The sequence below is a fragment of the Mandrillus leucophaeus genome, unplaced genomic scaffold (genome assembly GCF_000951045.1).
Source record: "Mandrillus leucophaeus isolate KB7577 unplaced genomic scaffold, Mleu.le_1.0 Scaffold315, whole genome shotgun sequence".
Classification (NCBI taxonomy): domain Eukaryota; kingdom Metazoa; phylum Chordata; class Mammalia; order Primates; family Cercopithecidae; genus Mandrillus; species Mandrillus leucophaeus.
The window spans coordinates 259,156-270,641 of NW_012103310.1; the positions used below are offsets into that span (position 1 = coordinate 259,156).

Consider the following 11,486-nt stretch of genomic DNA (forward strand, 5'->3'; position numbering starts at 1 on the left):
AGGGAGGGGAAGAGGGAGGACAAACTTTCTAGAACAGAGTAAACTTTTCACATCATTTCAGGTATTTATCTGCTCTAAAAGGGACTGGGTATTAATGAATTATGTCTCAAGAGACATATTCGCCAATGACAGACTTTAAGGAGAAGCACTTGCACCAGGTAAGCATGTGTGTGGTCACTTACTTAGTAATGTATGCCCCTAAGTAGCTTCGAATCACTGTGTCCGTGGTGAGCAGGCAACTCTCAGGCAACGAAATAATCATCTGTCCCTCCTGGCCAAAAGGAAAGCAAAGTTGAGGATGCCTATGCTTTGGGAAGAACCCAGGAGTATGAGTCTGAAAAAGTCTTTGATCCCACAGTCACCTACCAAGAACTCACTATAACTCAACCAAAAGCCACCAATGGAGTCGCTCCCAACTCTGCGAGTCAGCAGATGCACATAAGGCTGCTCCAATGCCAGGTCCCACAACCCCAACAAAAATGAAAGCATTGACAGGCAGTCAACCCTTCACCTGACAATTCAAATTATACTGTTTCTTCACTTTTTTTTTTTTGAGATGGAGTTTTGCTCTTGTCTCCCAGGCTAGAGTGCAATGGCGCGATCTCAGCTCACTGCAACCTCCACCTCCCAGGTTCAAGCGATTCTCCTGCCTCAGCCTCCTGAGCAGCTGGGACTACAGGCGCCTGCCATCGTGCCCAGCTAATTTTTGTATTTTTAGTACAGACAGGGTTTCACCTGTTTCTGCACTTTCTTATGCCAAGAAATAGTGCTACCAATAGCAAACAAACAGAAACTGTGGGGAAAAGAAAGAGAGATCAGACTGTTACTGTGTCTATGTAGAAAAAGGAAAACATAAGAAACTCCATTTTGATCTGTACAAAGAAAAATCATTCTGCTTTGAGATGCTGTTAATCTGTAACTTTAGGCCCAACCCTGTGCTCACAGAAACATGTGCTGTATTGAATCAAGGTTTAAGGGATTTAAGGCTATGCAGGATGTGCCTTGTTAACAATATGTTTGCAGACAGTATGCTTGGTAAAAGTCATCGCCATTCTCCATTCTCGATTAACCAGGGGCACGATGCACTGCGGAAAGCCGCAGGGACCTCTGCCCAAGAAAGTCTGGGTATTGTCCAAGGTTTCCCCCCACTGAGACAGCCTGACATATGGCCTCGCGGGAAGGAAAAGACCTTATCGTCCCCCAGCCCAACACCTGTAAAGGGTCTGTGCTAAGAAGGATTAGTAAAAGAGGAAGGCCTGTTTCCCGCAAGTCCCTGGGAACAGAATGTCTCGGTGTAAATCCAACTATTCGTTCTATTCTGAGATAGGAGAAAACCACCCTGTGGTTGGAGGAGAGAGATGCTGGCAGCAATACTACTCTGTCACTCTTTCCTATACTGAGATGCTTGGGTAAAGAGAAACAAATCTAGCCTATGTACACATCCGGACACAGTACCTTCCCTTCAACTTATTTACGATGCAGATTCCTTTACTCACATGTTTTCCTGCTGATCTTCTCCCCACCATCACCCTGTTCACCCTGTTCTCGTGCTGCACTCCCCTTGCCGAGATAGTGAAAATAGTCATCAATAAATACTGAGGACACCCGGAGACCGGCGCTGGTGCAGGTCCTTGCATGCTGAGTGTGCCGGTCCCCTGGGCCCACTGTTCTTTCTCTATACTTTGTCTCTGTGTCTTATTTCTTTTCTCAGTCTCTCATCCCTCCTGATGAGAAATACCCACAGGTGTAGAGGGGCAGCCCCCTTCAGAAACTACCCCCAAAAAATTGTATTCAGTGAAATCCAAGTGGCTAGGCAATGGTCTGCTCTCTACATAACCCACGCCTAGGAGCTAAAGAAAGGCCAGCATGCCCAACGTAGTAAGGATCGAATTCTACCACTTGCAAGAGTATCGTTCTCAGTGTCTCCCACTGAGATAGAACCACAGAAGAAAAATTCAATGTAAAGTAATAGAAAACAGTTTAAATAAACACAACATGATGAAGCCAGATGTGAAATTCTCCTTTAATTCTAACTGGCATCTAAGTTGGTTAAAAATCTCAGCCAAGCCCGGGCATGGTGGCTCACGCCTGTAATCTCAGAACTTTGGGAGGCTTAGGCGGGTGGATTGCTTGAGGCCAGGAGTTCAAGACCAGCCTGACCAACATGATGAAACCCCATCTCTACTAAAAGTACAAAAATTAGCCGACCGTGGTGGCAGGTGCCTGTAATCCCAGCTACTCCGGAGGCTGAGGCAGGAGAATCAGTTGAACTCAGGAGGCAGAGATGGCAGTGAGCGGAGATTGCGCCACTGCACTCTGGCCTGGGTGACAGAACGTGACTCCTTCTCAAAAAAGAAAGAAAAAAAAAAATCTCAGCCAAAAAATCTTCCGGGATCAATTTCTGGTTTCCTCATCTGTAAAGCAAGATTAAGCTGGATGATCACCATGGTCACTTCCCATTCCAACATCCTATGATCTTATGGTTAGAAAATATTTGGGTAAATCTCTTTATCATCAAAATGCAAACTGTACACTTCGCTGTGCATTTCACTATATGTAAAATATGTCTCAAATTTCAAAAACTTTTGATAAAACAACCACATTTGAATGTACATGTGAAACAACTGCCAATTATTTCATGACCTAAACAAAGACTACCTGTAGTTACTGCTGCATACATGACATTTCTCATCCCCAAATTCTGCTACAGAATAAAGTCAATTACACTTTCCTCCAAAAATAAAAATACTGCACGACAATATGAAAGTACTTAATACTACTGAACTTCAAAATGGTTAAGATGTTAAGTTTTACGTTACATATATTTTACCACAATTAAAAAAATTTAAATGACGAAAACATTAACACAGCATAATAGAATTACAACATCAAAACATACCATTCTTTATATATTGGACTTCTTGTGTTTGTGATTTTCACCTGTTTAGGAAACATAACCTGAATTCCCTTGCTGACTGTGTTTGCATTTTAAAGAAATTATATTTTCCTTTAATATTTTAAAAATTTATCTTTTTAGCACAACATTTTTAACAATTAAAATTACCTTTGGACCAGGCATAGTGGCTCATGCTTGTAATCCCAACACTTTGGGAGGCCGAGGCAGGCAGATCCTGAGGTCAGGAGTTCAAGACCAGCCTGGCCAACACGGTGAAACCCTGTCTCTACTAAAAACACAAAAAAATTAGCTAGGCTTGATGGCACACGCCTGTAATCTCAGCTATTCAGGAGGCTCAGGCAAGAGAATTGCTTGAACCCAGGAGACGGAGGTTGCAGGGAACCAAGGTCATGCCACTGCACTCCAGCCTGGGCGACAGAGCAAGACTCTGTCTCAAAAAAAAAAAAAATTACTTTTTATCTACTAACAAAACAAAACAAAAAAAGATACCATTCCTTAGACTAAACGTATGTACACATCTGAGTATGAGTTTTAAATAAAGAATTTTTTAAAGGACAATTTTTAAATAAAGGAAGAAATTAATTTCTAGCTTTACAGAAAATCGTGCATTAGAGATCTTTAAAACAGGATCGGAAGAACAAAAAGAAACCTTGGAGGTCATCATTTACTTCCTCATTTTGTAGAGGAGGAAATGGAAGGCAAGGGTATGAGGGGGTCTCGGGTTGGGGCCCCCAGGCAGCTGAAGGCAACTCTGGCCCAAACCCGAGGCCTCATCCTCCCTTAGCTCTGGTTTCTACCTGCTGCACCACAACTGCCTCACAAACAGCAGCAGCTGCCTCAGCACACTTTAAACGTGATCTGACATGTAATGTGTTGTGGCAGAGATTGCTAGTTGCCTATCCCAACACGCCTTCTCACCCCGTCCTCACTAACAGAATCCTACTTAGAGGGCACATGGCTGGGGAAAGGCCAGCACGGCTCTCCTCCCTTGCAGCTGGCTAGGGCTGTGTACCTGATCACCGGTCAAGGACAGAAGGACTGGAATTTCCTTAAAGGGAGGAAGCCTGCCCTTCCTCACCCCCTTGCTCTCTCCTGCTGCCCAAGTTCCAAGACCTGCACCCTGACCTGAGGGTGCAGTTCCCTTAAGGACATGAGAGAGCTGGAAGGAGTTGGGGCCTCCACGGACCATGGGACTGCCCCATCAGCTCGGGTCAGCCTACTCCAAGCTTGTTTCTATGAGTGAGAAAAAAATAAATTTCCATGCTGCTTAAGCACCTCAACTTTGGGCTTGTCTTTCATTGCAACAAACTTAATCCTAGTTGATAGAACCATATTCAAACATATCTATTAGGTAAGTAAGAAATGACTGTATGTCTGAAATTTTTTTAATCCACTTCATTTGAACCACAAAAACAAAGCAGCAAAATCTACACTGGGTTTCAAGGATCAAAGGAAAATTCTCACCTGCAAGGATGTTTGGCTCATCAGCCCTCTTCCTGTACCTAGGAAAGCAAAGACACAAAGAGTAAATCCTACTACACCTTCGAGGCCCTAGACATATCATTATGGAAAAAAAAAAAAAAAAATGTGAACTTCAAAATTACACAAGGCTGAAGCTGGATGTGTCTCAGTCTTTGATTCCAAGGAGAAACAGGGAGTCAGAAAGCTATTCCAGAAAATGTCTTGACCTCCAGTGAGTTATAATCCTTGAAGGGCAAAGTCAGCTTCAGAGGTGAGACCTAAAGACCACCGTGGACTTGATACAGACCTACTCCTAGCCTCTTGCAGGAAGCTTTGGCTGGACTCTCTCCCCTGGGGCCTACTGGCCAATAAGGTGCTATTCCCAATGCCCAGCCAACCTCTGAGGCTAGAGCCCCAGGCCACTTATCCCCATTACCAGACTCAGCTCTCCAGAGTAAAGACCTTGAGACCCCTTTGATTGGCCGGCTGGCCAGTAAACCCCACTTAAGTCCCCACAAAGCCTGCAGACATCCTCCCCTCTCTGATCAGGTAACCCATGAGATGGGCTCTCCATGACCTGGTGAGCTCAGCTGGGTAGGTCAGCTCCAGCGGATGCCTGGGAGCCAAGGCTCCAGCTGGAGCACAGTCACCACAGTAACCTCAGCAGCTGCATTAATACCCCACCAACTTCCGGAAGTTTCTCCCTCCATGCCTAAGCTTCTGCTCCTGGAGCAGTCAGACAAACATTGTAAGGATGCTCAGATGACAGCTTTTCTGGCAGGCATAGGTATTACATGATCATAAGAGGCCTAGAGCATTAACGTCTCCAATTCATCATTCCTCACCTTTCCTCTCTTAGCTGGGAGGGAAAATAATTCAGCCAAGTCAATGCAGGACTACTGGGAGCTCCTGGCTCACAGTGGGAACTCCTGCCTCAAGTCTTCATCAGTTTCCCGCAACTTGGATTTGATGTTCCTGGTTCATGGTGGGAACTCCTGCCTCAAGTCTTCCATCAGTTTCCTGGCAGGTTGGATTTGATGCTCCCGGTTCATGGTGGGAATTCCTGCCTCAAGTCCTCTATGGGTTTCCCAGCAAGTTGGATTTGATGAGTCCCAATTCATCTCCCCTCCCAGGAGGATACTGTCTGCTCACACAGCTGGTTCTAGTGTTGATAGCGTATTTCGTTGATTTCGTGTACCGCATTGTGGAGTTAATCACCCCTGTGTGCCAGAACTCCTCCTAGAATCAATTACTAATGGGAAGATTTTCTTCTGCGTGGTTATCCTTCCAAAACCTTACGTGCTAATCTAAGTGGAAATTCTCTCCAAACATATATGTGAACAAAAGCTGGTCTATGGAACACATCTAGAAAAGCCTTTACCTATATTTACATGATAGTGTTTAATATCAAAAAAACACACAGTAATCTACACTTACTTTCATTTTCATATTGGATATATTAGGCAAAGTAGAAGTGGCCATTAGGAGCTCGTAAGAGTAAAGCTTATTATAAATGTCTCAAAGCCTCAAAATTTCCACTATCATCAATCTACATAGGAGGCCCTGACCTGGCTAGCGCTTCTGGTGGTGAAAGGAAATGCTGGGGTCAGTTCCCACGGCAGAAAAGAAGAGAGAGTCTAAAGATGGAATCCTGCTTAGGAGATTTCCTATGCCCCTCCACAAACTAAGATGAATTCCCCAGAGTTCACACATTTTGACTGAAGCCCAAAAATGTTACCTCCCATCATACACTGATTAAGAGCTAAAAACTATATGAAGCACTTACAGAAGGTTCCTTGTCCCCAGAACTGTAAGCACTGGGCTCAGGTCACTGCCAAGCCACTGTGCTTCTGCACCTGCATCGCCTGAAATCTGGGGCTGGGGCCAGGGCAAGTTGTTCTTTTAAAAATAGGAACGCTTTACTGCTCCAAATTACAGATGACCTATTCTCAGGTATTCCATCTAAACCATCTGCTGATTCCTGCTTGATGATTTTAAACCCATCCATCTTAGGGCAAATGACACCTGAGATGTGGGCAGGCCTTAGACACAGCAAATCTACCGCTGACACTACTGACTCTCTTGATCATCTGGGGAAGAACTCTGTTCAGTATAATCTAAGAATGTGGCTTTTACTGACCATCTTTGACACACAAAAACAGAAAAGTCAAGCACTATGTTAGAGGCTGACAATATGGTTCATGACCATCAACTAGAAGGGGCCCTAATAGAAAATGGCTCAAATCAAGCATTTTCATTCAAAGTCATGATGTGTAACTGACTCATGGAAAACAACTTTACACACATCACCTCACTCAGCAAGGGGCACAAGTGGGAAATCATTTGCCTTGGCGGGGGGTATATGAGGAAGTTAATTTGCTCAAAGTTCAATTACCTAACGGGTACTTGAGTAATAATTCTAATGGACAATGTGAGCATTGTGTGGCATATGCCTTAACTTTTCTGTAAGGTGCAGCCTGCCCTGTGATGTAGAACTTTGGGGCCCTAATTGCACCACTATCTCTGTGCTGCAGCAGACTCCAAATCCTTGTAGAGAGCATCTTGGTCCTCCCTGTGGTTATCTCCTGCCCACCTGTGGAGAGTGGAGTGGCCATGTATGCAGGCACACACCCAGAGCAAGCTGCCCAACCTCTGTGAGAGAATGTTCCAGGAGAAAGTGGTTTTTGGTTTTTGTTAGTTTTTTGAGACAAGGTCTCACTCTATCGCCCACGCTGGAGTGCAGGGGCATGATCATGGCTCTCTGCAGCCTCAAACTCCCGGGCTCAAGCAATCCTCCCGCCTAAGCCTCTAGAGTAGCTGGGACTACAGGGCACACCACCGCGCCTGGCTAACTTTTGGACTTTTAGTAGAGACAGGATTTCATCATTTTGGCCAGGCTGGTCTCAAACTCCCGAGCTCAAGTGATCTGCCTGCCTCAGCCTCCCAAAGTGCTGGGATTACAGACATGAGCCACTGCGCCTGGCAGAATGTTAACCTAACCTCCCTAATAAGCGCAAGTTCCAGAAGAGAATGTCAATCTACCTCAGCTCAGTGCTGAAGCCCACAGCTCTGCAATTAACTGGCCACACACAGGGGGCTCCTCCTCCAACCCAAGGGGAGCACAAGCAAACCAGCTGAGGGACAATATCTGCTGAGGCCCACTTGCAAGAGTGGCCCCTGCTGTCTACCTGGCTCTCGCGTGGGAAAGGGCAGGACAGCTGAAGGCTAGATCTTACCTGGAAAACAAGCAGGCGCTAAGTTTGAATCTTGAAACTTCCTAGCTTTCAGCCACTTCCTTAGCTCTATAAATTCAGACTTGTGGCTCTCATTCACTATCAGGCAAGGAGAGAACAAATGGTGATTAAAACCACTATATAATCAGATTACCATTTTTAAAAGAACATGTCTGATGAAATGTGTCAGAGAGACTTGCACAATAGTAAGAACTGGTGTATCTAAACATAGAAAAGGTACAATAAAAACACAGTATTGGCCAGGCACAGTGGCTCACATCTGTATTCCCAGCATTTGGGAGACCAAGGCGGGAGGGTTGCTTGAGGCCAGGAGTTTGAGACCAGCCTGGCCAACACAGAAAGACCCCACCTCTTAAGAAAAAAAAAATACGGTATTGTAATCTAATAGGACTACCACTGTACATGTGATCCATCAACCAAAACATCCTTATGCAACATATGACTATATTCATTCAATGTAATCCTAATCAAAATTCAAGCAGGCTTTCGTACAGGAATTAACAAGCTGATCCCAAAACTCATACGGAAATGCAAAAAGCCTCGAATAGCCACGATGTCTTTTAAAGATTGATTTTAAAACTTATTCTAAAGCTACAGTAATCAAATTACTGTGATATTGTCAAGACAGACAAATAGGTCAATGGAACAGGACAGAAAATTGGAAGAGGCCCATATGTAAATGAACAACTGATTTCTGACAAAGTGTGAAGGCAAATCAGTGGAAAAAGGTAGTCTTTTCAATAAATGATGATCCAACAACTGGATCTCCGTAAGAGAAAAAAAAAAGTGAACTTATCCATATCTTGTACCATATTCAGTTGGATTTACATAGGACTTTCCAGATGGCCACTTTTGTATTGAACAAGATACAGTATCTTCTTCAGACAGGGTTACCCCGAATTTGAAGTGATAAATTTACATCCAAACACTGATATCCTACAGGTGGCTGAAGGTCAAGACCAGAAAAAGAAACTTGGGAGTCACCCCCAGAGAAGACAGTTGAAACAATGAGTTAGATATCTTCACATTCCCACCAGGATCTAAAAGAATACAATGGCACCATTAAAAAGAGTGTTATTTAAGAAATATTTTCTTTGGGTTGGGCACAGTGACTCATGCCTGTAATCCCAGTGCTTTGGGAGGCCAAGGCAGGAGGACCACTTGAGCCCAGGAGTTCAAGACTGGCCTGGGCAACATAGTGAGACCCTGTTGCTAAAACAAATTTAAAAAAACATTAGCCGGATGGAGTGGCATGTACCTGTAGTCCGAGGTACTTGGGAGTCTGAGGCAGGAGGGAGGCTAAGGCATGAGATCACTTGAGCCTGGCAGTTCAAGGCTGTAGAGAGCCATGATCACGCCACTGCACTCCAATCTGGGTAACAGACTGTACCTTGTCTCCAAAAAAAAAAAAAAAAGAAAAGAAAAAAGAAAGATTCTCTTTGAACACTGTGTGCCTTTGAGAAAAGCTATGTGTTAGGCCAAGCATGGTGGCTCATGCCTGTAGTCCCAGCAACTTGGGAGGCTGAGGCAAGAGAATCACTTGAACCTGGGAAGTGGAGGTTACAGTGAGCCAAGATCACGCCACTGCACTCCAGCGTGGGCAACAGAGCAAGAATCCATCTCAGAAAAAAAAGAAAGAAAGAAAAGCTACGTATGAACAAACAAGCAATCACAAAAGGATTTCTTTTTTCATCACTGTCACTAAAACAAAAACTGTACCTCCTCTTGGTTCAGAACTTCTGCAAAGTTTTCGTCTTCTGATCCGGCTTGTTCTCCCTTTTCCTTTCTGCATGCTAAAACTGTAGTTTCTTCTTTCTGAAACACAATTCTATTTTTTCAAAAAGGATAAAACTGTAATTTCTGTGGAAATGCTCAATCTAAAATAAAAAACATTTCTTTTACTTTCTGGTTATATGATAATCACTGTTCTTTGTACCTTTAAGTATACAAATGTATATTTTGGTAAACTGTTTCTCTCAAGTGTTTTTGTAAATGAAAGGTTTATACTGTAAGCTAAGTCATGATCCCTACAGTTACAGAATTCCCATTATTATCAGTCCCTCTAAAACAGTTTTATCTTGCAGACCTAGTGACTACAGCTTAATCTACTAAAAATACAAAAAATAGCTGGGCGTGGTGGCACATGCCTGTAATCCCAGCTACTTGGGAGGCTGAGGCAGGAGAATCGCCTGAACCCGGGAGGGGGAGGTTGCAGTGAGCTGAGATCGCGCTACTGCACTCCAGCCTGGGCGACAGAGCGAGGCTCCGTCTCAAAAAATAAATGCATAAATAAAAATAAAAATAAAAACAAAATAAGGGCCGGGCATGGTGGCTCATGCCTGTAAACCCAGCACTTCGGGAGCCCGAGGCGGGCTGAGGTCAGGAGTTCGAGCCCAGCCTGGCAAACATGGTGAAACCCCGTCTCTACTAAAAATACAAAAATTAGCCGGGACTGGTGGCAGGCACCTGTAATACCAGCTACTCGGGAGGCTGAGGCAGGAGAATCGCTTGAACTCAGGAGGCGGAGGTTGCAGCCAGAGGAGATCACGCCACTGCACTCCAGCCTGGGCGACAGAGCGAGACTCTGTCACAGAAAAAAATAAATAAATAAAAATAAAATGAATCTACTTCTAAAATATACGGGGATAGAAATGAGTAAGAGACAAGAACTCCAGGCGGTATTAATACCGCACTTGGGCAGTATAAGGTTCATTATTTGACCTAACGAAAGTCGGCTAGTCCAGCTCCAGAGGCAAGCGCGGCTGGTTCGGTCCGGGTCCCAGCGCTCAGTCCAGAGACCGCGCCGGAAAGTGTTTCCAAGACTCCCGGGCCCTCGCACGAGCTGTCCACCCGCACCCTGCTGAGGACCACGAGGACACCGGCGACCGCCACAGACACAGGCACCCCACAGTCCTGAAACTCTAGCCGTGAGGCCGCCCTACGGTCCCACACACACCGCTCCCGCCGCCACAGTACAGCCAGGCGGGCATCGGACCCCAGGCCTCAGGCATCTTAGCGTTACGCAGGGCGCCGGAGCAATACGCGCTAAGTGAACGACTCCACACGATGAGAGGTTACTACAGCGCACACGATAATGTCCGCCCTGGAGGAGACCTGCGACCTGAACTCAGTTCTTTTTACGCTGATGAATGAAAGGCTAAGTAACTCACCAGCGAGACTGTGCTCCCGTTACCCGGGCAACTGGAAGCCCGACCCGGAAGTCCTACCAGCTCAGCTAGGCGCCAGCGGCCGTTTCCAAGATGGCGGCTGCAGTGGGCGGGCCCAAGGCACGTGGAAACGCCAAACGGCCCCAAGTGAACAAAAGTTAAAGGAACGGGCCAAAGCTGCAGAGAGAGAGGCTGAAGGTCGTCGCGCCCGCCTGGTGTCCTTAAGCAATCTAAGTCCTCAGTCTCCCGGGTCGGCCCCTTCCGCCGCGGGCGGCAGCTTCCGGATCGCGCATGCGCAGTGTCCGCGGACTCGCCGCCAATGCCCAATAGTCTGGGACGAGGTCGGCACCCCTACACCCCCATAATCCCTACGTCGAGTCTGGGGTCAGAAAACCCAGTAACCTGGAATTTAGGCAAGAAATGTATAATTTAAAAGTAAGTAGGCCTCCCGAGTGCTTTATGAAATGTCGCTAGAACTCTTGGCTGTACAATTTGCCTGCTTTGCAGCTAGGGAAAATCTAGGACACATGGAGTTAAATGCTGGGCTAAGCCAGAGCTTATCTGCATTTCTGTCTAGGTCCTAGGCTCTACACCTAGCACATCATTAAAATCCCACTTACCAGGGTTCTCAACAAAGGTAAAGGTTGCTAAAAGTTAACAGTGCAACATGTATTTAAAACTATTAAA

The 11,486-nt window shown here is 45.5% G+C and overlaps 1 protein-coding gene across 1 annotated transcript in view; it reads right to left on the minus strand.

The window, feature by feature from the left end:
- The window catches only part of SETD4 (SET domain containing 4), a 16,070-nt gene extending 4,875 nt beyond the window's left edge, over positions 1-11,195 (minus strand). The window contains exons 1-5 of the mRNA XM_011987731.1: positions 10,354-11,195; positions 9,352-9,509; positions 7,615-7,710; positions 4,382-4,419; positions 183-271 (exon numbers count right to left, since the gene is read on the minus strand). Of these exons, the coding sequence (XP_011843121.1) occupies positions 183-271; positions 4,382-4,419; positions 7,615-7,710; positions 9,352-9,424 (296 nt within the window). The 5' untranslated portion in view covers positions 9,425-9,509; positions 10,354-11,195. The remainder of the gene's footprint in view (positions 1-182; positions 272-4,381; positions 4,420-7,614; positions 7,711-9,351; positions 9,510-10,353) is intronic.
- Between the last annotated feature and the right edge of the window lie 291 nt (positions 11,196-11,486).